Source organism: Muscardinus avellanarius (assembly GCF_963383645.1).
Source record: "Muscardinus avellanarius genome assembly, chromosome: 3".
NCBI lineage: Eukaryota > Metazoa > Chordata > Mammalia > Rodentia > Gliridae > Muscardinus > Muscardinus avellanarius.
The window spans coordinates 127637598-127665083 of NC_137788.1; the positions used below are offsets into that span (position 1 = coordinate 127637598).

Sequence of the window (27486 nt, forward strand, 5' to 3'; positions counted from 1 at the left end):
TTAAAAATAAACAAACAGAGCCAGGTATGGTGGCTCACACTTGTAATCCCTGTACTTAAGAGGATGAACAGGACGATCGCAGGTTTGAGGACAACAACAGAAATAAGTGAGCTTCAAGTATTTTAAACTGACAGTGAAGCCGGGCGTGGTGGCGCACGCTTGTCATCCCAGCATTCGGGAAGCTGAGACTGGAGGACCGCGGCTCGCGGACAGCCTCAGCTACTTAGTGAGGCACTCCATAACTTAGTGAGACCCTGTTTCAAAATAAAGAATAAAAAATAGGGCAAGGGGTGTGGCTCGGAGGTCAAATGCCCCTGGGTTCCATCCCCAGACCCACAAAAAAATAAATAAACTGACAGCAACTGGATTCTCCTGTATTCCTCAAAATAACCCTCTGATTTACTGTTACTAGTTATCCTTTTACACAAATGAGGGAGGCTGGAGAACTAACCCCAAATCCCAGAATCAATGGAGGGCAAGACTGGGATTATCATCCCGACCATCTGACCCTCAAGTCCACACTCCTAATCATAATGCTGGAACAACAGAAGCTCAATGCAGATTCACTAAATAAATAAAAAACTGTGCATGCTTTAATCTCACTTACAAATGAGTATGGCATGGGGTATAGCTCAGGGGTAGAGTGGCTTGCCTACCACACATATGCAGGCTCAGGGCTTGATTTCCAATACTGCATAAAAAAGAGTATGTACATGAAGATCAGCAACTGTAACAATGGCTTAAAGGATACACAGAAAGGTCTGAGCAGCAGTTACCTCAAGTAGGAGGTATACTGTATGTTTCCATTTTCTTCTCCTGTTTCCTCACTTTTCTATAATAATTTTCATTAAATATATAATTTTTTTTGTCGTACTGGGGTTCCTGGAAGCCCTTCTACCTCCGGGCTACACTCCCAGACCTACTTTATATTTTTTTATTTGGAAACAGGGTCTCTTAAGTCAGCAAGGCTGGCTTCAAACCTGCATGATCCTCCTGTCTACGCCTCCCAAGTGCAGGGATTACAAGCGTGCACCACCACACCCGGCTAAATATATAATTTTCAACCACCCAAAAGCCCAGAAATAACATGGAGCAATGTACCAGTGAACAAGCAGTTATGAGACATTACAAACAGATTGATCCCATATTAGAAGTTAAGATAAAGAGAATGGAAGAAAGATAAGAGGGACAAAATAAAAGGGAAGATGAGGGAAAGAGAAGAAAGAAAGGGAAAAGGAAATGAAATTAAAAAGTAAAAGTAGAGGAAGATGGACAGCATAAATATGTATATACCAGCATGGAAGAAAAACTGGGAGTTTATATACAAAAATATTAACAGAAGCATTCTGAGTTTGGCTAGGATGATGAATGACATGCATTTACTTTGTTTTAGAATTTTACTGATGTGATATAATTACAATAACAGTGATATTCAAAGTGATATTCATATATGTACATAAGATCTCCTGGTGTGTTCCCTCCACACCTCACCCCAGGACCCCTTTCTTCCCACGTGCTAGTGAGGTTGGTAGAGGTACCCAGATCTAGGAAGAGAGCATCGCTGGCCTGTGTCCTTCCTCACATCTCCTGTTCCCCTCTTCTCCCCAAACCTCACCACCCGTGTGATACCTTCCACTATTCTTTTTTTTTTTTTTTTTTTTTTTTTTTTTTTTTTTTTGGTGGTACTGGGGTTCCTGGAAGCCCTTCTACCTCCGGGATATACTCCCAGACCTATTTTTACATTTTCATTTTGGAAACAGGGTCTCCTAAGCCAGCGCGCGCGGCTGGCTTTGAACCTGCGCGATCCTCCTGTCTCCACCTCCCAAGCGTGGGGATTTCAAGCGTGCGCCACCACGCCCGGCTCCCTTCCACTATTCTACTCTCTACATTCTCATGAAGTCTCTTTTCCTCCCTATTTTTTCTCTAGCTTTTACGCATAAAAAAAATCCAACTTTAACTTTCTAAAACTGGCTGATTCCACATAGCATAATATTCTCTAGCTTCATCCATTTTCTTGCAAATGACATAATTTTGTTCTTTATGGTGAGTGAAACTCCACCGTATGTACGTACCGCATTTTCTTTGTCAACCCATTTATTTGCAGATACCTAGGTTGCTTCCATAATTTGGCTATTGTGAACTGTGATGGTATAAACATGAATCTGCATTTTTCACTATAGTATTCTAACTTTAATTCTTTTGGAAAAATACCAAGGAGGGGCACAGCTGGATTCTCTACCATTCAAGTCACAGGTCAATATAGGTGGTTCCATTCCTAGTCTTTTGAGGAACCTCCATACTGATTTCCGTAGTGCTTATCCAATCAGTAGTGTAGAAGCATTACTTTCTTTTTGAGGTTCTTCAAATTTTGGTTCCAAATATTTAGTGTTTCTCCTTCTTGTGACTATTGTTGTTGCCGTTGTTATTTTTTCTAGTACTCCAGTGAAGTTTTCTCATGAGACTAAATTAAGCAACAAAAACTCAATCTCTATTCTCATTTATGTAAATATCAACAACTTTCCAGTAAACATAAAGTCAGCTAATAAAATGATTACCTCAGATTGAGCTTGTTGCCTTGCTAAAATTATGTTAAAAACATCTAGAGTCTTCTCCAGATCCTACAAAACAAAGATATAATTATAAACAAGGAAAACATTCACTAGATTAAAAAAAAAAAACTTCCTTCTATGATCCGTAGGCTCATGTAGTCCATTTCCATTATCCAGAAAATATAAAATTGAATATATACTATGGTTTCATTTTTATAATGACAATAAGTTTTCCAAGAAAGTAAATCTTTATTAAATATAATAGAAAAATCATATTTTTTCTGTGAGATCAATTTAATTCATAGATAGCCACATATACAAATAGAAACAAAAATATTTTTAAAAGGGAATTTGCTATAAGTATTATTTTCTTACTCCCCTCTATTTTGTATTATTTTACAACTGCTATATCCAATGCACCATTATAAAACACACAAAATTTGGCCGGGCGTGGTGGCGCACGCTTGTAATCCCCGCGCTTGGGAGGCGGAGACAGGAGGATCACGCAGGTTCGAAGCCAGCCGTGCTGGCGTACGAGACCCTGTTTCAAAAATATAAAATAGGTCTGGGAGTGTAGCCCGGAGGTAGAAGGGCTTCCAGGAACCCCAGTACCACAAAACACACACACACACACACACACACACACACACACACAAAATTTAAGAATATAAATCTAAAAGTCAGTAAGTAAACTCAAGGAGAAAGATTTGAGGACTAAATATTGAGGACTATATATGAGTGCTTAGGGGGTAGCTAACACTTACTGAGTAACCTGTATTCCAGGTAACTGATGTAGATACATCATACAAATCTCATAATTCTGTAAAACAGACACTATTTCCATTTTATATATGAGAACACTGGACTTGAGAGAGTGGGAAACCAATGTCCATGACCATACTACTTGGTAAATATCCAAGTACCTGAATCCAAATCTATCTGATTCCAAGACTCAATGTTTTTTTTCTAATATATCATACTGATGACTGTGATGTATCTCAGAATAGAAATTCAATTCATTCTTCACATTATGAATCAGTGGCAGAAACTTCTATAACCTAAATGAGATGATATTAACCAAATGATGTATTCAGTTTGTGTTTTCTATCTTTTTTTTTTTTTTTTTTTTTTTTTTTTTTTTTTTGGTGGTACTGGGGTTCCTGGAAGCCCTTCTACCTCCGGGCTACACTCCCAGACCTATTTTTACATTTTTAATTTGGAAACAAGGGTCTCCTAAGTCAGCGCTCGCGGCTGGCTTCGAACCTGCGCGATCGTCCTGTCTCTGCCTCCCAAGCGCGGGGATTAATTACAAGCGTGCGCCACCACGCCCGGCTGTTTTCTATCTTCTAATCAGACAAACAAGATTCCTCCTTTCTCAAGAAGTAAAAACTTTTTTATAATATTTTGAACTCGTAAAAAGCCATTACATATGAATACGGAACTTTTACTAACAAAATAATAAGAACCAGTGATTTTTCTCAATATTATAAAAAACTAGACACATTTCCACAAATAGTTACTTTATTTGATGCTAGAGTAGAAAAAAAGGATATTTTAAGAAGAAAAAAGTATGCTGGGCGTGGTGGTGCACGCTTGTAATCCCCGTGCTTGGGAGGCAGAGACAGGAGGATTGCACAGGTTCAAAGCCAGCCGCGCTAGCTTAAGAGACCCTGTTCCCAAATAAAAAAAAAATTAAAAAAAATAGATTTGGGAGTGTAGCCCAGAAGTAGAAGGGTTTCCAGGAACCCCAGTACCACAAAAAAAAGAAGAAAAAAGTGAGAAATGATAATCCATATTTTCTCATAAATTATCTAAAGACATGAGATCTGTTCTTTTTAAATTTATATTTTCATTCGAATTAAGTGCAAAATTAATATTAAAGGTTGATTAGAAAAATTAAAAATCTCACTAATATATGTGAAACATACCTGAATTTGTTTCTGCGTTTCATCTGAGACTTTGCTCTGAGTTAGCTTGTTTTTGTAGGCAATTTTATAACTCCTGAGTAATTGCCTGTGCTTTTTTATATTACCCCATGACCACATCTGTGTATATCTTCTTATATGAACTTCAAGAACACAATCAATTGCATATTTCCACCTAAAAATCAAATTTTGTTAATGGACAATTGAATATAAAAGTTTAAAGAAAATAGCTATGACTTTTTAGATCTTAAACTGTTAAGATTCTGTTTTGTTTTGTTTTGTTTTACTATCTTTCAGTAAAGAGTTCAGCAATAACACAGCAAGTCCCCATTATAACTGTCTGATTTGCATGGATTAAATAAGGAAACCCTCCAGGAAAAGGATAAGCCAAAGCAAAATCATATCAGCACAAAGTGACAGACTGTGGGAAATAGTGCAGCCACACAAAGTTGCCCCGTATAGCCAGCCTCTTGGCAAATGATGGACCACATATCCACAAAGTAGTCCCAAATGATTATATTGCCTAGCTGAGTTAGTTTGCATAGAGTAGACTCTACGATGTTCAACAGAAACAAAAACACTAAGAGCTGCATTGCTCAGAGCACGTCTTCCTTGTTAAGCCACACGGGACTGCCTACCATATGGTTAAAGCACTGAGTACATGTAGGTGACTGGTAAGACCTAAAAAACTGAAAATCTTGAATGATAGAAACTTGTGAGTCTAAGAACAGGAATACAAGAGGCTATGTTAAAGGAAAAGGTGACATATAAAAGACAATTCTTTTTTCTTTTACTTTAAAAGGTAACTAAACTACATAGCTTTTTTAAGGTTTCTTAATTCAGCGTCCCTAACTATATGATCATGTTTCTCATAAACTTTTTTGTTTTAAATCTAACTTACCATTGTCGACAATTGGTATGAAGTGGCAAACAAGGTTTGTATTTCCTGTAAGGGGCATTTCTAACCATACAATCCACTGACTCCAAAAGGTCAATCATACTTAAGTACTATTAAAACAAAAACAGAATTATTACACTGCACATCTGAATAAAAGACTAGATTTTATTCTACTTTTCAGTCTAGTGTGACTTCAAATTCCCTGAGAAATGTTGACTGGATAACTCTTACTATTGATGAAATTTAAGACAATATGGGTTATAGATCATAATTTTTAGGTTCCATTACAAAAGAAAACAGTGCTTCTACTTAAATTGTTACAACACCAATAACATATATCCTATTTTAGGTATGCTGAAATATGAAATAAATGTACTTAAAAACAATTAAATATATCAACAACTGCCGTTATGAAATATGCCTCTTTCCAAAACAACGTATTTTTGCACTGGACCATTTTTTTTCTGCAAACGCTGTATGTAAACTGACTTTCAAACTGTTCCAGAAAATTACTGAACAACTAAAGCAAGATAAAGCTACTGAAGTGCCCACTTTACCACCAACATAGCAACACTGTGTGGATCTGATAAACAGCCCGAGTGGAGGGAACAAACACACACATGTGTATGTGTGTTTTAAAAATAATCATTACATAAGTAATTTTAGCATCAACTAAAGCAAGAAAGAGAAAGGAACAAGTTTAGATTCTTACTCTTAATTTTCTTAACACAATTCTAGTTGAGATGCCTTAAAAATTTGACTCTTCAGCACTTGAAATTTGTCTAGTCTGAACTTAAAAAGTATAAAATATATCCTAGTTTGCAAAGACTTAAGGGGAAAAAAGGATATAAAATATCTTGTTAGAATTACTTCTGTCGGGAAGATGGCGACGGAGGAAAGCGGCACTTACAAGTCCCGCTAACAATCCAACTCTACTACCACAAAACCAGCGCCTTTCAGAGCCAGAAAACACCACCAGCAAAGAAATAAAAATGGTAAATACAAGGGACAGAGAAAAAGGACTGGAAAAACAAGACACCGGAAAAAAACCAGCCCGAAGTGCCGCACCCGCGCGGCGTGGAGCAGCCAGAGCAACAGGAGTGGCCAGAGCCGCAGCGCGGATTGGGGGGAGCCGCGGAGCGGCCTGAGCAGCCGGAGGGGCCAGAGTGGCCAGACCTGCGGTGCAGAGCAGCCGGAGCCGCGGTTCAGAGCAGCCAAGCTGAGTGGCCAGAACAGCCAGAGCAGCCAGAGCCGCAGCCCGGATTGGCTAGAGCGGCAGCGCGGAGTGGCCGGAGCCGTGGAGCGAAGCGGCTGAAGCAGCCGGAGCGGAGTGGCCAGAGCAGCCGAGCAGAGCGGCCAGAGCAGCCAGAGCGGAGCGGCCAAAACAGCCGGAGCAGCCAGAGCTGCGCCGGAGTGGCCAGACCCTCGGTGCAGAGCAGCCAGAGCCGGTGCAGAGCGCCGGAGCAGCCGGAGCGGCCAGAGCCGTGGTGCGGAGCAGCCAGAGCCGCAGCGCAGAGCGGCCGGAGCGGCGCGGCCTACATCTCCCCTAGCAGCACCAGGCTCCAGAGAGGAGGGAGACTCAAAACAGAGCTCAAACCCAGAGAGGAGGTACTCTGGCCTCGCGGCCTAGGATGCAGAAGCAGCGTCTTACTGCTAGCGGCAGCAGCGAGTTCACTGCTAGCGGCAGCAGCGAGTTCACTGGACGGCCCTAGACCAAGCCACTCAACCAGCCACCAGGCGCCTGAGAGGAGGGGTGGACAGCGAGCCGAGGTGAGCAGGTGCTGAACAGCCGGGCGGCAGTCAGCAGTTTTGTTGGTGCAGGGAACATCTAAAGCTCCCAAGGGCCGGGCACAGCACAACTGGCAAGGACTCAGAGCAGAGTTCAAAACCAGAGAAGAAATACGCCGCATCACGGCCGAGGGCGTGGCAGTGGTGCCATATTGCCAGTGGCGGCAGCAGCGAATCCACCGAGTTCACTACAGCTCCATCAGCGCACTCAACAACCGTGAGTCAAATTGCGGACCCTAGGGGAGAAATCCCAGTACTGCACTCCCAGGGACTTGCGCAGATAGTCTCCCTGGGTCGGAGATTTTAGCAGTGCAGCCCAGTGGGGGAGTGGCAGTGGCAGAGATATCATACCATAGTCACAATTCCCCACTGGAGAACGCCCAACTTGGCACCCCCCATGGTCTAAGCAGCCTTGATTGACTCCCTGGGTCTGAGACTTTGTGATACAACCCAGTAAAGGAGTAGTGGTGACTGAGATACCACAGACACGAGATCCAGAGCATCTTAAGTGAACTCATAGTGACTCAGGGAAGAACCCAGAGAAGGCACAAACTTCCAAAATCATGGGAAAGAGAAATAACAATGGAGCAGTGAATGCCAACAACACCACAACATCAGAATCTGATAAAACAGAAATCCAAAGATCTCTAGAAGATCAAATTAGGAAAATAACTTTAGAAATAATAGAAGACTTTCGAAAAGATTTTAGAGAGAGTCAAGAGATAAAGGATGCAATTAATGAAGTAAAGGCTTCAATTCAAAGTATAAACAACAGATTAGACCACATGGAGAATAGAATCTCGCTTCTTGAAGATGATCATTCTAAAAATGAACGCATAGTTTCTAATTTAGAAAAAAAAACCCGACAGCAGGAATCTGACATTGAAGAAATATGGGCCCATTTCAAGAGAGCTAACCTAAGAATAATTGGAATAGAGGAGGGAAAAGAAGGTGAAACCAAAGGGATCAACAATCTCTTCAAGGAAGTAATAGCAGAAAATTTTCCAAACATAGAGCAAGAAGTCGATACACAGGTCCAGGAAACTTATAGAACTCCCTTTAGACAGGATCAGAGAAGAGGATCCCCACGCCACATAATTGTCAAAATGACTAATGTGGAAGCCAAGGAGGAATCTTAAAGGCAACAAAAACAAAAGGCCACGTGACATTCAGAGGCAAACCAATTAGAATCACTCCAGACTTCCCAAACCAAGTTATGAAAGCCAGAAGGGCTTGGAGTAACATATTCCAAACTTTGAAAGAAAACAACTTCCAGCCAAAAATTTCCTACCCAGCAAAACTATCCATCAAATTAGATGGGGAAATAAGAAGCTTCCATGACAAACAGCAACTGAAGGAATTTATGTCTTCAAAACCAGCGCTAGAGAAAATACTCAAGGAGATTAACTGCAAAGAGGAAATGGGTTATACACGCCAGAACCAAAGAAACAAGAATTCCCATCCAGCAGACAACTAAGCAAAGAAGAATAAACAGTATCTCAAACAGAAATAAGATCTTAACATGTTGGGAATTAAAAATTATCTCTCTATAATCACTCTGAATGTAAACGGCCTCAACTCCCCAATAAAAAGACGTAAAGTGGCAAAATGGATTAAAAGCCAGAATCCATCCATCTGCTGCTTACAAGAAACACACCTTACAAGTAAAGAGAGGAACAAACTCAAGGTAAAGGGCTGGAGCAAGGTAATCCATGCTAATGGTACTCGAAGACAAGCAGGAGTAGCAACTATGATATCAGACAAGGTAGACCTCAAACCCAAACTTATTAGAAGAGACAAAGAAGGTCACATTTTACTGGTAAAAGGAATAGTCCAGCAAGAGGAAATAACAATAATCAACATCTATGCCCCAAACATAGGGGCAGCTACTTTCATAAATCAAACTCTTTGTGATATGAAGTCACACATAAATCCCAAGACAATAATACTGGGAGACTTCAACACACCTCTCACAATACTAGACCGATCTTCCAGACAAAGGGTCAGTAAAGATGTCTCAGAACTAAAGAACACCATTAACCAAATGAACCTGTTGGACACATATAGAATATTTCACCCAACTACAGCAGAGTTTACATTTTTCTCAGCTGCTCATGGAACCTTCTCCAAAATAGATCACATCCTGGGACACAAAATGAGCACTAGCAAATTTAAAAAATGTTACATACTTCCCTGTGTCATTTCAGACCATAATGGAATGAAACTAGAAATCAACTATAAGAAGACCCAGAGAAACAACATAAACATGTGGAGACTGAACACCACACTTTTGAATGAAGAATGGGTCATAGAAGATGTAAGAGGTGAAATCAAGAAATTTCTAGAAACAAATGAAAATAAAGATACAACATATCAAAACCTCTGGGACACTTTGAAGGCAGTATTAAGAGGAGAATTTATAGCACTGAGTGCTCACATAAGAAAAACAGAAAATCTTCAAATAAATAGCCTTATGACACACCTCAAAGCCCTTGAAAAGCAGGAACAATTGAACCCCAAAGCCAGCAGAAGACGGGAAATTATTAAAATTAGAGCAGAAATTAATGAAATAGAGAATAAAAAAACAATACAGAAAATCAACAAAACCAAAAGTTGGTTTCTTGAAAAAATTAACAAGATTGATAAACCACTAGCCAACCTAACTAAAAAAAAGAAAGAATCAACCCAAATTATGAAGATAAGGGATGAAAAAGGAGACATTACTACTGACAGCGTAGAAATCCAGAGGATTATCAGAAACTACTTTGAAAAACTATACTCCAACAAAATGGAAAATCTGGAGGAAATCGACAACTTCCTAGATAAATACAACCTTCCTAAACTGAGTCAAGAAGATATAGAACACTTAAACCAACCAATAACAATCAAAGAGATTGAAATAGCAATAAAGAGCTTACCATCAAAGAAAAGCCCAGGACCAGATGGTTTCCCAAGTGAATTCTATAAAACCTTTATAGGAGAACTAATCCCAATACTACTCAAACTATTTCGGGAAATAGAAAAAACTGGGACTCTCCCAAATACATTCTATGAAGCCAACATCACACTAATACCCAAACCGAATAAAGACAGTTCAAGGAAGGAAAACTACAGGCCTATATCTCTGATGAACTTGGATGCAAAACTATTAAACAAAATACTAGCAACACGCATTCAAAACCACATCAAGAAAATCATTCACCATGACCAGGTAGGGTTCATCCCAGGGATGCAAGGCTGGTTCAATATACGAAAATCAATCCATGTAATTCATCATAGAAACAGAATCAAAGACAAAAACCACATGATCATCTCAATAGATGCTGAAAAAGCATTTGATAAAATTCAACATCCATTTATGATAAAAACACTGCAGAGAATTGGAATAGAAGGAACATATCTCAACATTATTAAGGCAATCTACAATAAGCCCACTGCCAACATCATATTAAATGGGGAAAAACTTCAAGAATTCCCCCTAAAAACTGGAACGAGACAAGGATGTCCACTATCACCACTTCTCTTCAATATAGTACTAGAGACTCTAGCCAGAGCAATAAGGCAAGAAAAGGAAATCAAAGGAGTACAAATAGGAAAAGAAGAACTTAAGCTTTCACTATTTGCAGATGACATGATACTATATTTAGAAAACCCAACAAACTCAACCAAAAGGCTTATAGAACTGATCAACAAATTCAGCAAGGTATCTGGATACAAAATCAGCTTAAAAAATCAGAAGCTTTCCTGTACACCAACCATAAATCCACTGAAAAAGAAATTCAGAAAACACTTCCACTCAGGATCTCCCACAAAAAAATAAAATACCTAGGAATAAACTTGACCAAGGAGGTAAAAGATCTCTACAAAGAAAATTATAAAACACTGAAAAAAGAAATCGAAGAAGATCTTAGAAGATGGAAAGACCTTCCATGTTCATGGATTGGCAGAATTAATATCATTAAAATGGCCATCCTCCCAAAAGTGATCTACAGATTTAATGCAATGCCCATTAAACTACCAAGATCATTCCTCACAGACATAGAAAAATCAGTCCTTAAATTTATCTGGAATAACAAAAAACCCAGAATAGCCAAGGTAGTTCTCAGCAACAAAAACCACGCAGGAGGAATCACAATACCTGACTTTAAACTATACTACAAAGCCATTGTAATAAAAACAGCATGGTACTGGCAAAAGAACAGATATATAGACCAATGGAGCAGAATAGAAGACCCAGAAACAAGTCCACACACTTTCAACCAATTGATTTTTGACAAAGAGGCCAAAAACATACACTGGAAAAAAGATAGCCTCTTCAACAAATGGTGTTGGCAAAACTGGTTAACCATATGCAGAAAATTGGATGTTAATCCCACTTTTTCACCCTGTACAAAAGTCAACTCACGATGGATCAAAGACTTGGAAATTAAACCAGAGACTTTGAAGCTCCTTGAAGAGGGCATAGGTCCAACACTACAACACATAGGCACAGACAAACATTACCTCAACAAGACCCCAAAAGCACAACAAATTAAAAGGAGAATCAATACATGGGATTGCATGAAACTGAAGAGCTTCTGTTCAGCAAAGGAAACTATCAAGAATCTCAATCGAGAGCCAACAGAATGGGAGAAGATTTTTGCCACCTACACCACTGATAGAGGACTAATATCTAGAATATACAGAGAACTCAAGAAACTCAACACTAAGAAAACAAAGCATCCAATAACAAAATGGGCAAATGAACTAAATAGACACTTCAAAAAAGAAGAAATTCAAATGGCCAATAAATGCATGAAAAAATGCTCAACATCACTGGCAATCAGAGAGATTCAAATCAAAACTACCCTGAGATTTCACCTAACTCCAACTAGAATGGCCATCATTCAAAACACAAACAACAACAGATGCTGGCAAGGATGTGGAGAAGTGGGAACTCTAAGACATTGTTGGTGGGATTGCAAATTAGTGTAACCACTTTGGAAAACAGTATGAAGAAGCCTCAGAAGAATGGGAAAAAATCTACCATTTGATCCAGCAATACCACTGTTGGGTATCTACCCAAAAGAAAAGAAACCAAACTACCAAACTAATGCATGTGTATCTATGTTCATAGCTACACAATTCACCATAGCCAAACTATGGAACCAGCCAAGATGTCCATCAACAGATGAATGGATTACAAAACTGTGGGATATGTACACAATGGAATTTTACTCAGCCATCAAAAAAAACTCAATTACATCATTTTCAGGGAAATGGATGGAACTGGAGGACATTATGCTAAGTGAGATTAGTCAGGCACAAAAAATAAGAAATCAGATGCTTTACCTAATATGTGAGAGTTAGGGAGAAAAGAGGAGCAAACAAGACAACCTAAAGGAGGAGAAATGAGGGGGGAAGAGGAAAATCTCTAAAGCTCACAATGTACTTAAACATATCGAAGTCAATCACTAAGCCAAGCAAGGGAGGGAGGGACGGGGAGGGAATGGGGTGGGATTTGGGTAGGGGTTAAATCAGCGATGAGTACATGTTTGTACACACAAGTTTTTTACCCCAATAAGTTGTATGAATATAATGCACCAATTAAAAAAAATTAAAAATAAATAAAATAAAAATAATAAAATTAAAAATTTCAAAAAGGCCAGGGGTATAGCTTGGAGGTAGAATGCCCCTGGGTTCAATCCCCAATAAAAAAAAAATTGTGTATCTCAAAAAAATAAAAAAAGAATTACTTCTGTTGATAACATTTTGAAATTATATTGTAGAAATGTTAAAAGTTTGTATCACCTTTTTCTTTCTACATTGGTAAAGTAGCTACTAGAAAACCTAAAATTCCAAAAGTAATTGCATTTTATTTATTGGACAGCTCTGAGCTAAATGTCAGTCTCCAGGTCTGCTATCCAAACTCCCTGTCCACAGATCCAAATTTGAAAAACAAATGGATGAAAGAGGGGCCCACACAGCTCTTTAAAAAATAAAGAAACAGCATTTAATATAAGAGTTTCAGCTATTAAAAATGGTAAAAGGAAATCATATTATCCTCCACCAATAATTGTGAATTAAATAGAAATAATGCTATGCAGTAATTTGACAAGTTTCCTTTATTTTACAAAAAGAGTAGATAAAATAAACTATTCCTTAACTCTGAAATGAAATTTTACTTGTCCATTAAAAAAACAAAATTAGCCAGGCGTGGTGGTGCACGCTTGTAATCCCTGTGCTTAGGAGGCAGAAACAGGAGGATCACGCAGGTTCAAAGCCAGCTGCGCTGGCTTAAGAGACCCTGTTTCCAAATAAAAAAGGTATAAAATAGTCTGGGATTGTAGCCCAGAGGAAGAAGGGTTTCCAGGAACCCCAGTATCACCAAAAACACTAAAAATAAAGAAATAAAAAAAAATTTTTTAATTAAAAAAAAGTATACACAGGGCATGGTGGTGCACGCTTGTAATCCCTGCGCTTGGGAGGTGGAGACAGGAGGATCGCGCAGGTTCAAAGCCAGCCATGTTGGCTTAAGAGACCCTGTTTCCAAATAAAAAAAGTACAAATATAGGTCTGGGAGTGTAACCCAGAGGTAGAAGGACTTCCAGGAACCCCAGTACCAACAACAACAAAAAAAAAAATATGTCACTTGCAGATAAATGGAAGGAACTAGAGAACATTATGCTAAGTGAGGTCAGTCTGAGAAGGTCAAGGGTTAAATGTTCCCTCTCATATGTAGAAGCTTGAGAGAAAACAGAAAACAAAAGGGAAAACTTTAGACAACTGAGGAGACCAACAGAACAGTAGAAGGGGACATGGGAAGGGGAAAAGATGACAAATGAAGGGAAATGTTCAATAATGCTATGTTCACATCTGAAGATATCACTCTACCTCAACAGTATGTAGAGGGTGAGTGGACGGGTTGGCCCTGACCGGAAGCACACCGAGCCTGTTCATGACGTGTGCATCACTTTGAACCTCACTGCAATGGCTAATCACAATGCAACAAAGCATTTTAAAATATAAATATTTCTGAAGAGTGAAATTTCAACATATAGAACCACAAGATCAACCAGACCATTAGAAAAGAATCACCACAAAAATAAAGCAATCAAGACCCATGGCTAATCAAAGCTAGAAATGCCCGATTGAATCTTACCTGAGGTTTGGTCAGCTCGATAGCAATATTTTGTATTTCTATATTCCAATCCAGTTTGGGTGTTTTAAGCTCTGTTTCTGCATAAGGATTCATGTACAGTTTTGCAGAGGCCGATATTGGCTGGAAAACTACACAGAAAGACAAAATATGTTTATATGCTCTTACATATGAACTATAAATAATTATGACAACACTGTTACCTTTAAAGTAAAGAGAAATAACCAAAAGGATGTGTAACAAAATGACTCCAAAAAAAAGCATTTACTTATCTGCATAATGAATTGTCAAGTTTATTGGTTAAGACAGAAATAGGAGACTATTTCAGAAATAGGAGAAATGTTCAAATTATGGACCATTTTTGTATAAAATTAGTTTCTTTTCCTTGCCACAAGACATTTAAATGAATTAATTACTTTGTTTAATTTATAATTGGCAGGATTTAGGAACAGAATCATAAATAAAATCATCCCAGAAAAGAAATATCACTTTATTTTTCTCATTGCATATATAAATTAGAGTTAAATAAAATATTCTTGAAGTTGAAGTGTGTTAGGGAAGATGATATGGCAAAATTTTTAACTTTAAAAAAGTATCTAGCAGCCTGATCTGGTGGAGGATATTTGTAATCCCAGTATTTGGGAGGCTGAGAAAAGGATCACAGGTTCAAGTTCACAGCCAGCCTCAGCAACCTTGTGAGGCCCTCAGCAACTTAGTGAGATGCTATTTCAAAACAAAAACTAAAATAGGGCTGTAGGTATAGCTCAGAGACAGAATGCCTCTGTGTTCAATCCCTCATACCACAAAAAAAAAAAGAAAAAAAAAAAAGACTAGCAGACTGCTGGACCTGGTGGTGTACACCTGTGATCTCAGTACTTGGGAGAATTACAAGTTTGAGGCTAACCTCAGCAACTTAGCAAGACCCTGTTTCAAGAAATAATAATAATGATGACAATAATATAAGGCTGAGAATGTAGTTCAGTGATAAAGTACCCATAAGTTCAATCCCCAGTACCATAAAAAAATTTCTAGTAGATAGTATTAAAACTATATAAGCCAGGCATTGTGGCTCACGCTTGTAATCCCCACGCTTGAAAGGCTGAGACAGGAGGATCACACAGGTATTAAGCCAGCCTCAGCTACTTAGTGAGGCTCTCAGCAACTTAGTGAGATCATTTCCAAATAAAAAATAAACTAGGTCTGGGAGTATAGCCCGAAAGTAGAAAGCCCCTGGGTTCCACCCCCAGTACCACCAAATAAATAAATAAGTAAATAAATCTATATAAAGTATAATACCCTAGAATAATTACAATTTGCTATGATTATACAGAATTTTAAATAATTTACAGGTTTTTTATAAATGCCTAAGGATAAAGCTGTAGATTTTTCTGAACTAGTTCTTCCATCAATTAAACTAAATGCTTTCACAAGCTAGCAGCACCTGAAAACTTTTTCATCGTTAAACAAAGAAATCTATCCAAAAAGAGAACGTGTCATCATCCAATGGCAATTAGTTATAAAATGTCAAGGGAAAAACACTAGAACCAGAGTCATCTGGAACACTGAAGGAGGTGGGCATGAAAGCTGAGGGCAATTACAAAGAGGTCACTAAATAAAAATAAACTGACAGCTTCTTTACAATCAAAGTCAAATAGAAAAACAGATGGGATAAATAAGTGAGCAGGCAGCTTTGTTAGACATCTATTTTTGAAATAAAGATAAAGCTGCCAAGAAATAGAAAAGTCCCATAAAACAACGTTTAGAGTGCCTTATCTTAACACCACAATACTTGACAGAATTCCAAGATCTTGGAAATCTAGAAACTATAACTTATAACTTTTATTACCACTTACTGTATTGATGGTTTGGGGGTATATTTGTACTGGTAAGAATTTCACTTTTCAGCTGATCCTAAACAAAAAATTAGAATTATATGTAAAAGAAAAAAATTCACACATATTAAGCCACACATACAAATAAACAACAACAAATAAAGAAAAATATGTGTTTCCTAAATCTGTATTTTATTTTTCTCTTTGTAACTATTATTCCCTAAGAAAAATGCACAAAGCCGGGCGTGGTGGCGCACGCTTGTGATCCCAGCATTAGGGAGGCTGAGACTAGAGGATCCCAGTTCGCGGACAGCCTCAGCTACTTAGTGAGGCCCTCCACAACTTAGTGAGACCCTGTTTCAAAATAAAGAATAAAAAATAGGGCAGGGGGTATAGGTTGGAAGTCAAATGCCTCTGGGTTCCATCCCCAGACCTGCAAAAAGGAAAAAAAGTGCACAAGTCAAATAAATGTCTAGTTTCCTGCCCTTATTAAGTGGCACACACTTGTAATCCCAGTACTTAAAGGCTGAGACAGGAAGATCGCAGGTTCTCCAGCCTAAGCTACTTAGTGAGGCCCTCTTCAACCTAGTGAGATCCTGTTTCAAAATAAAAAAATAATAAATAGGGCTGGGGGTGTAGCTTGGAGGTAGAAACCCCTGGGTTCAATCCTCAGTTACACACACACACACAAAAAAGACCCACTCAAGAACCTCTTTTATTGAACACTTCTAAGGAATGTAGTTAATCTTTCCAAGTACAAATTCAAATTACCAAGATCTGCTCCCTGGATCCCTGGTAAGACATGTTGCACTTCACATTCCAGTAAGCACTGAGACTGTCAAGTCGTATAAGCTGTTAAAAACAAAAAAGGAAGATGTCAAGCAACAAACACACTGAAACTATAAAACAGTGTTAAAAGATTAGTGTCATATTCACCACTCCAAAATTACCCAAATGACATTTTGAACTTTTAAAGGAAATAAAATAATGCAAAATGAGAGAAAATATATTCACAGGATTTGTTAAGTTTAACATTTGCTAAATTAGGCTTCTAGGAACATAATTTCAAAGAAATTTGTTCAATTGTCAAATATTTATTGAGAATTTAGGATTTAACAGACCAAATAAATGTTTTGCTGAGTAAGAAAGACATGATCCCTCTAGCAGATGCCAATGGCTAAGACAGCAAGAAATGATAGGGGAGGACTCTCTGATCAACCAGTTGGAAAACGCTACATAGTAAATAAATATCCCTTCTGGAGATTCACAATGTATATTAGAAAAATTAAAGTATTGTAAAGTCCTGTAGTTTAAGACAAAATGAAACATTTGCTTAATTATACATAGCCAAGTATTTTAATATGCAATCTTTTACATGACCAGAGAATAATTTTCCAGCAAATCTAATTAGTATCTTAATTACCCAAATACCATTTCCTAAAATACCATTTGGGAAATATTAATCCTATCCAGTTTTTTTCTCTTCAAAGGTGAAAGAACCTAAACTTTGGAATAAATGAATTATAGAAGACAATATAGTTATCAAAAAGCATAGTCAAAACTAGACCCTAGATTTGAATTCACATCAATGGTGCATTTTGCTCCATTAAGGTTCCTTCAAGAAAATACATCAAGCGCTTACAGCATGGAAGCTAACAGGAAACTTTTATTCCAATAATAATACAATACCTTGTATATAATCTTTTGTGTTTCATTTAGTACACATGGAGTCCAGTGTTCATTTGTAGTCTAAAAGAAAAACAACGGTAAAACATGGTATATATGGCGCATACAGTGTTCTATTATTGTAAAGACCTACAAAATAATTTAAAAGAACATCTATCTAGCTAATGCTGGCTAATGTTAGCTATCTGTTTCTTTACATGTTTATATGGCAAAATCAGAAACAAAGAAAACAAGAATTGAGGAAGTTCTGATAAAATTTCTGAATAAATCAGAAAATAGTTATTGACCTACTATGAGCTACTATCAGTATAAAACTCATACTAATAGTTCTGAGCTTTGCTCTGGGAAGAACTGGGTATAAATGAATTGAAGAGCTAGATGTATGCTATTGAAAAAGCGGTGTTTCTAAATTAAAATTATTGTGAAGTCAGAAAAGCACGAGGACCATGATTCCAGGACGGCGTGCTCGGCAAGGCCAAACAGCAAGGGCGGTACTGATGAACTTGTTAAGAACAGTTTCAGTGGAGGAGTGGAGTCAGAGCACAAAGGGTAGGGAGCAGGACGTGGAAAAAGAGGATAGCAGAGATAGAAATGTCTCGACTGGAAAGGGACAGCAGCAGCTGTGGAGCCTGACTGCCATGGGGTGGTTGCATCTTTTTCACTTTGTTGTAAAAGAAAGGCATGAATGCATGTAACTGTTATCAAGAAGGTGGCAGGAGGTGAGGATGCAGGAAAGAGAAGAATGACAGAAAGGAAGAGAGGAGATTGGTGGGGATAAGGAAAGAAGGGAGGAAGGCAGGGAAGGAATAAAGGCTCCTGAGGACGTGGGGATGGTGAGATTCCAACAGAAGTGAGAAGAACACTCTAGACTTAAAAGGTACATTATAATTGAAAAAATGAGGGAAAGAATGTTAAGGATACAAAAAGGATAGGAGGTTGCTGTTACTGTCATAATTTCCACTGCTGGGCTTGGTGGCCCACACTTGTAATCTCAGCACTTGGGAGGCTGAGACAGGAGGGTCACAGGTTCTCAGCCAACCTCAGCAACTTAGCAAGGCCCTCCACAACGTAGTAATGCAGGCAAATAAAACAGTACAAAGGGTCCAGCAAAGATACAGAGAAGCAAACAGCAGCACATGCTAAGAAAACTACACACTCTTATGCACAAGTATACCTGTTAGACTCAAAGAAGTACATGGCTATTTTGTATGTTTTCTTTTGTCTCTTGGAAACTCAAAGTTAAATAGTGTGGTGACTTATGACCACTACTGTCAGTCTAAGTTTCTGGAGCAATCATCTCTCCCTTAGGGACTCGGATTTCGGTGTCTCAGAAGGTATACTAACACTTCTAGTTCTTACCAGAAACTAGGCCAAGTGCAACGCCGTCGGTGGTGTGGGACACTAGCTTGCTGGCCCCCTTGACCTGCATGTCCAGCTCTCTTTTCTCATTCTTTCTCCTTTTTGTCCTTCAACTTGAGGTATGCGCTGTCTCCTCTACATGTGTCTATCACACTTAAGATTTCCATGTAACACTATCCTTTGTTTCTCTGCCAGTCCACCACCATTTGCCAAACCCTATGCAGTACAATTGTTTTGTCCTTAAATTTGAAGGTATTTATTTAAGTGACCCATATTTTCTCTTCATAGAAAAGCCTAGTTTTTTGTTTTGATTTTTGTTTTGTTTTTGTGGTACTGGGGTACCACAAAATGGGCCTTTTACCTCCAGGCTATACCCTCAGTGCTATTTTATTTTTTATTTGGAAACAGCGCCTCACTGAATTGCTGAGAATCTCACTAAGCTGCTGAGGCTGTCCTCTAACCCAAGATTCTATCTCAGCCTCCCAAGGGATTACATGCATGCACCACCTGGCTTTAGTTTGGTTATTTGCCTTCACTTATATGCTCTAAAACATGTTTCTGACAACTTAGTGCCTGTAATAAAAAAGAAAATATCCATCCTGTATACACATAACCCTCTACCTTCAGAAGAATGGGAATAAACCTACCAAATGACCCCAGATACCCATTCCTGGGTATCTACCCAAAAGAACTAAAGCCAGACTACCACAGTAATGCAGCATATCTATGTTTATAGCTGCACAATTCATAACTGCCCAGCTGTAGAACCAGCCGAAATGTCCATCAACAGATTAATGGACTACAAAACTATGGGATATATATATATATATTGTATACATACAATGAAATTTTACTCAGTCATAAAGAACAAAATTACGTCATTTGCAGGAAAACGAATGGAACTGGAGAATATTATGCTATGTGAGATTAGTCACAAAAAGTGAAAGACCAGATGTTCTCCCATTTTCAGAAACTACAGAGAAATTAGGACACAGCAGGAGAGTTCCAGAGGAGGAGACTCCAGAGGACAAAGCTCAGTGGCTTGAAGGAGGGGACCTAAGTGAGGAGACAGGAGGAGGAGGGAAACCTGAGGAGGGAAATGCCTCAATGGACATGATGTACAGACACAAACTTATCAAAGCCAAGCACTATGCTGAGCACAGGAAGGTGGGGAGGCAGTGGGGTGGAGCTGGGGCAGGGCCAAGAGTGCGGTGTGCATGTGAGCCTTCATTACTCTCAGCTTCATCAGGATGTATGACTGCAATGCACAGATTAAAAAGGAAGGTACTAATAAAAAGAAAAATAAAAATACCTAATCAAAAGGAATTATTTCACATATATTCCAATATAAAACACACATGTACATAAACACCTACATGTGTATAAGCTACTGGGAAATTCCACCCGCCTCCACCAAGTATAAGTATATAACTCTACAGAATTTTATCTATTCTTACTTTCCCCATATGTTTAAGATACAGCTTTTATTCCTTTCAAATTGTTTGATATTAATATTTTGACACTTGTTACAAATAATTAGAAAATATAGTAACAGAAACACTAAAATGTTAAACTTCTAAAAAAGTTGTAGCAAGATAATTCCTAAAATATAATAGCTATTTGTAGTAACAGTTGCTTTTAGGCAATTCAGCTTGTAACTACACTTAGCACTTAATACTTTGCAGGCTGCACAGAAATCTTGAGTAAGACAACATTACCAATAGACTAAGTTCTCCCAGTGTGACACCAAATGAGAGAGGTCGCTCGGGATCAGTGACCTACCAATGAAGAAAAGGCATGTTAACATAAACTGATGGCGAGGGTGAATCCATGCCCACCCTAGGCAGCAGACGGAAATGTAGTTATAAGCAGGCCACACAGCCCAACTAGATTCATAGGAAAGAAAGGAGAAGAAAGCATCAATGTGGGAGGCATCCACGTTTTACAAGCATGCCAGTAACAGAACATTTTCCCACTCTAACTCTTCTCCTTCTTAAAAGTAAGACACGGCAACTGTAACTAAACAGCTTCTTATCCAGATAGTTGAAAATAGTCTTTTTATGTGTGTCATTAAAGATGTTTTCCATAGATAAATAGAACAAGGGATCACAGATGATGGAAACACACTAAACAGTTTTTTAAACATTTAATATTTTCACACTTGGAAATGTTAACTATCTGTAAGCTTCAAATTGTTTTCAAATCTCAAAAATGCTGTTTTTGAGGGGGTTTTATTAATATATTTATTAGCTAGTAAAATTCACTTTAATAACTTCATACAGTCAAAGGACAAAGTCCGTATAAGGTACAGACAGTATTTTGTGTGTGTGTGTGTGTGTGGTACTGGGGGTGGAACCCAGAGGCTTTCTACCTCCGGGCTACACTCCCAGACCTATTTTATATTTTATTTGGAAACAGAGTCTCACTAAGTTCCTGAGAGCCTCATAAGTAGCTGAGGCTGGCTTTGAACCTGTGCAATCCTCCTGTCTCTGCCTCCCAAGAATGGGGATTACAAGCATGCGCCACCACACCTGGCAGAGACATTTTTTTTGGGGGGTGGGGGTTACTGAGGTTTCTGGAAGCCCTTCTACCTCCGGGATACACTCCCAGGCCTATTTTATATTTTTATTTGGAAACAGGGTCTCTTAAGCCAGCGCGTCTGGCTTCAAACCTGCGCGATCCTCCTGTCTCTGCCTTCAAAGTGCAGGAATTACAAGCATGTGCGACCACGCCTGACGAGACATTATTTTTAAAAAGCACTCAGTTGTGTCTTACTGAATACTAAATTATAAGCAGAATTTAGAAAAGAAAAAATACATGAAAGTCAATATTATTTCAATTCAAAATTAAATCAAATTAAGTATAAAAAGAATGCAAATTCATTTTTAGAAGAAAAAATAAAACTTCCAATTTCCTAGGTGAATAAAATTCAAGATTTCCACCTAGGTGTGAGGACAAACGCTTGTAATCCCAGTACCTGAGAGGCTGAGACAGGAGAATCACAGGTTCACAGCCAGCCTCAGATACTTAATGAAGCCCTCCGAAACTTAGTGAGACCCTGTTTCAAAATAAAGAATAAAAAATAGAACTGGGGATGTAGCTTGGAGGAAGGATTCCTTGGGTTTGATCCCCAGTACCACAAAAAAATTTTTTTTCAAGATTTCCAACATATATTTCAAACTTTTAAACAAATATACATTAAATTCAAGATATGTTACTTGTTTTGTTTTGTTTTTATTTTTTGGTGGTGATGGGAATTGAACCCTGGGATATTCTACCTCCTAGATACAACCCCAATTCCTAATTTATTTTTCACTGGGAAACAAGGTCTTGCTAACTTGCTGAGACTAGCTTTGAACTTGCAATCCTCCTATCTCGGCCTTCCAAGTATTGGGATTACAGATTTATGACATCTGTTATATTTTAACTAAATCAATCAGTTAAATGGTTCCTAATTAACTTAACTGATGTTAAACCTCTGGTTCTTTTTTTTTTTTTTTTGGTGGTACTGGAGATGGAACCCAGAGGTCTTCAGGCTGCATTCCCAGACCTTTTTTCATATATATATATATATATATATATATATATATATATATATATATATATATATATATATATATATATATATTTTTTTTTTTTTTTTTTTTTTTTTTTTTTTTAAACAGGGTCTCGCTAAGTTGCTGAGAGCCGCACTACGTAGCTGAGGCTGGCTTTGAACCTGCACAATCCTCCTGTCTCAGCCTCCCAAGCACGGGGATTAAAAGCGTGCGCCACTACGCCCGACTAAACCTCTGGTTCCTAAATACTCTGTAAGCAGTGGCAAGTGGTTCAGTTCAACTCCAAGGAAGGTGAAGAGAACAGGACAATCATGAAGGGCCCAGGGTCTTTGTCCCTTCTGCTGACTACCATTACCACAGAACAGTTCATCACCTTGCAAACTAATATTTTTGTCAATATAAAAAAAATTTGGTCGGGCATGGTGACGCACACTTGTAATCCCTGCGCTTGGGAGACTAAGACAGGAGGATCACACAAGTTTGAAGCCAGCCTCAGCTACTTAGTGAGGCTCTCAGCAACTTAGTGAGACCCTGTTTCCAAATAAAGTATAAAATAGATCTGGGAGTAGAACCCGGCCACCCCGAGTACCACAAAAAAAAAAAATTAAAAAATCAAACATAAATAAAATTTGTTTTTTAAATTTGTACATACTAACATATAAAATAAGATTCAAAAAAAGAGGCCAATCCATGTGGCAGCTCTATTATCATATCATTTACATGCATAGATGTACTAATCAAAGTGGCCTAAGACAAAAAAGGAAACAGGGTAGCACACTCATGAGGAGAAAAAATTCAATCTTGGATTTAAATTGGGAATAACTAATCCATATATACACAAATCAAGAAAAAAATATATATACTTAATTACTAACAACCAAATAAACTAAAATTACTTACATCATCTTCATATTTAATGTGAATGTCTGTGATTTTTACTTGCACATTTTTTATTACTTGAGTTGCCAATTTTTCCAAAAATGTATCTTTTTTTGCTTCTTTTGGTTTATCTATTAAGAAATAGAAAAATACAAGCTCAAGAACTGAAAGTTTCACATACATCACAACCAATGACCAGAGGAGAGTCAGGGCACTACTCAATGAGAATTATGTCTATTCTTGTGTCTTTGCTTTTTATCAAATTTAAATTTTAATAGGCATTTCCAACTTAAAATTTATTTTTGAAATTAAATGGTAATCTAAGATTTATTTTACCTTCCAAGACAAAAATCAAGTGGCAATGTGTACAAACAACACATGGCATAAAAACTACTTTTACCTACCTTTTGAGCGATCAAGACCTTTAAAACGTTTCTTAAAATGTTTTTTGTGCTTTTTACGCTTACGTCCTTCTCAGTGGAAGCATTTTAGTGAGAAAAGGATAAAATTCAGGTTAGCAGACAAGAGGACAGACAGGAAAATAAGAGAATTCTTCCTGAGAGAAGCTTTTAGTACAAATAACCTCACCTTATTTTAAACTGACTTATTTCAATATAAACACACACTCATAAACCTTCTTTAGAAAAACATTCTTCAGTAAAGAATAAACTTCTCTAATCTAGAAAATAACTTTGCAGATACAATTATATAAAAGTATCCTTTTGCAATGCCCTTTACAATACTTAAGATTTTATAATATAAAGTTGCACTTTAATTTCAATATGTTACCAAAATATTGGAAATGTAATAATGATAACGTAAACCCTTCAGAAAAAGATCTTGTTTAGTGTGTGGTAGGGACATAGGAACACAGATGAAATGAATGGGTAGGTTGCTGACAAATGATCTCTGGATGATACACCTCACAAATAAAATTATGAGTTCAGGATACAAAGAATGCAAGGGCATAAACTGTCAAATGAGCCACATATTAGCTTGGGAGTTTCTTAAAATCACATTGTTTTTGTCTGGCAACCCCTCAGTGCATACTGGCATCAGCCTGTCTTACCCATTTTCCAAGTCTATTCATCACCTGCTGGACATCACCTGTACTCTGAGCTCTGGAAGCCATCTTCACATGGACTCCTGGCACCTAGTCTCCATCCTCACCTCCTACTAAAGGTCCTTCTACACTGCTACCAGATTGCTATCTTCTAAGTTACTAATGACAGCCTAGTCAGATAAAACAAACAGATAAAACTGTCAGATAAAACTAAAACCTGTGCGCATAACAAAGGTCCTTTTATGATTTGATTTAATGGCTACATCCCTGTCCTATCTCCTGCCCTTCATCCTTGCACTAGAAACTACAGAAATACTATTTGCAATTTCAAAAACAAGTCATATTTTCTAATGCCTAATGCTTTTCTACACATCCTTCCCTAAAAATGGGTTGCCCTTCCTGAATTTCTTCACCAGGCAACTTCTAGGATCCAGTTGTAGTGCCTATGTGAAGCCTTGCTAAACTCCTCTGCACAGCACTAGAGCCTATACCTTCCATAGAATTCCAACAAACAACAATTACACTCTATTTGAAGTGTATGAACAATTCTCTTGCCATAGGCAGGTGGCCAGATCAGCAGGCTTCTTGTATAACAGAGGTTAAGATCTGGGCACACAGTACAAAATACTATAAACTCAATGTCCTATATATCTAAGAAAATATATGTGGAATTTAGCTTGAAATTTTTAATTTGTTGTTCTATGCAAAATGTTCTACTATGAAATTAAGAACCAAATTCTGATTATGAAAATATAATCTGAGTTTCAAGAAGTATCTGGTAAGTATATACAGAAATCTGGGTCGCATTGATGCCAGTGTTTCCTGCCACAGTGACAGTCCCTGACTCCATTCCATTCATAAATTAAACATACAGAAATAGACTAAGTTCTCAAAGAGATATCATTTGAAAAGAAACAACTAAGAAAGCCAGACTCTCCCTGAAAACCATTCTACTAGGCTAGAACCAGTTTCAGAGATGGTTTCGATTCTCTTCATATCTGACTGGTGATTAGTTCTAGTTTTGTGAAACATCTTCAATTTCAATGTTAGATACATGACACTGCACCCTCTAAATCTAATCTGAATGCTACATAGTTCTTTAAAGAAAGAGTCCAATTACTTTGATGAACACTAAATGTAGAAATCTGTGTTGTGCAGTTCTCTAACATCTTGGTCTTAAAACCCTTTTGGTTTTATTGGTTGGTTGGTTGGTTGGTTGGTTGGTTGGTTGGTTGTTTTTGCAGTACAGGGGATTAAACCCAGGAACATTCTACCTCTGAGCTACACCCCCAGTCCTATTTTTTATTCTTTATTTAGAAACTGTCTCACTACGTAGTGAAGGGCCTAAGTAGCTGAGATTCTCCCATCTCAGGCTCCCAAGTACTAGGATTACAAGTGTGTGCCACCACACCCAGCTCAAGACCCTTTAATACGTGTGGGGGTGGGGGATACTGGGGTTCCTGGAAACCTTTCTACCTCCAGGCTACACTCCCAGACCTACTTTTTATATTTTTATTTGGGAACAGGGTCTCCTAAGCCAGCGCGACTGTCTTCGAACTTGCACTATCCTCCTGTCTCCACCTCCCAAGCGCGGGGATTACAAGCATGTGCCACCACGCCCGGCAAGACCCTTTAATACATTTAAAATCTGAGGTTTCTAAATAGTTCTTATTATGTAGGTTATAACTACTGATACTTATCATACTGGAAATCAAATTCAAAATGTTTTAAGTAATTTTATTAATCTAAAATAATACTAATCCATTATATTATTACATAGACAACATATAGTTAAGAAAACTGAGTATTCCCAAACCAAAAGTTGTCTTCATATCTTTTTATATACTTACAAATCCCACTAATGTATAACTTATAAGACAGCTAGAATCACATATATGCTTCTGCATTAATCTGTTATGTTGTTTTGATTAAAGCATATGATAAAAATCTGATTTAACTACAGTTATGCAATTGGAAAAGGGAGTATTTTGTATGGGTACAACACCCATACAAAATGAGTATGAGTATTGGTACAACACCCAAATTCAACAGGTTGTAGCTATTTTTTGTTTGTTTTCAGTACCGAGGATTAAACTCAGGAGTGCTCTACCACTGAACTATATCCCTAGCCCTTTTGATTTTAAGACAGGGCCTTGCTAAGTTGCCCAGGCTGGCTCGAACTTATATTCTTCCTGCCTCAACCTCCCAATTAGCTAGTATTAGTGGCAGTTTCTTAAAGGTAGGTTCACTATAGAATCTGAAACCTTATCAATGAACTTTGCATCCAAATTAAAATCAACTGGCCCACTTATTCTTTATTTATTTATTTATTTATTTATTTATTTACTTTTGTGTTACTGGGGGTAGAACCCAGGGCCTTTTCTACCTCCGGACAATACTTCCAGACCTACTTTTATGCTTTATTTGGAAACAGGGTCTCAGTTTCTGAGAGCCTCACTAAGTAGCTGAGGTTGGCTTCCAATCTGTGCAATCCTTCTGTCTCAGCCTCCCAAGCACTGGGATTACAAGCGTGCACCACCACACCTGGCCCCACTTGTACTTTAAATGGGCCAACAGCATGACTTATTATTCACTAGTAATGCAGAAATATTGCTTAACTGAATTATGTGAGAATTCCAAAGTTGAGTCATTTCACTACATAACATCAAAATTTACATTTATTAGTGTCATCACCAATCTCATCAGAAAAGACTTTAAGTACTAGAAGCTGTCAAGCTCAACGGGCAAATACAAGTTTCCTAAATTTCTAATTTCTCCTCAAAAGTTCAAACTTTACCATTAGCTGCAAATA

At 38.0% G+C, this 27486-nt stretch overlaps 1 protein-coding gene across 1 annotated transcript in view; it reads right to left on the reverse strand.

Annotated features, from left to right (window-relative positions):
- Nucleotides 1-27486, reverse strand: part of VPS13C (vacuolar protein sorting 13 homolog C) — a gene marked incomplete at both ends in the record, with an annotated part of 203754 nt that overhangs the window by 142298 nt on the left and 33970 nt on the right. Inside the window, 10 exons of the mRNA XM_080691629.1 lie at nt 2556-2618; nt 4478-4649; nt 5376-5482; nt 14302-14429; nt 16152-16209; nt 16902-16982; nt 17820-17879; nt 20894-20953; nt 23633-23742; nt 24016-24081. Of these exons, the coding sequence (XP_080547755.1) occupies nt 2556-2618; nt 4478-4649; nt 5376-5482; nt 14302-14429; nt 16152-16209; nt 16902-16982; nt 17820-17879; nt 20894-20953; nt 23633-23742; nt 24016-24081 (905 nt within the window). The remainder of the gene's footprint in view (nt 1-2555; nt 2619-4477; nt 4650-5375; nt 5483-14301; nt 14430-16151; nt 16210-16901; nt 16983-17819; nt 17880-20893; nt 20954-23632; nt 23743-24015; nt 24082-27486) is intronic.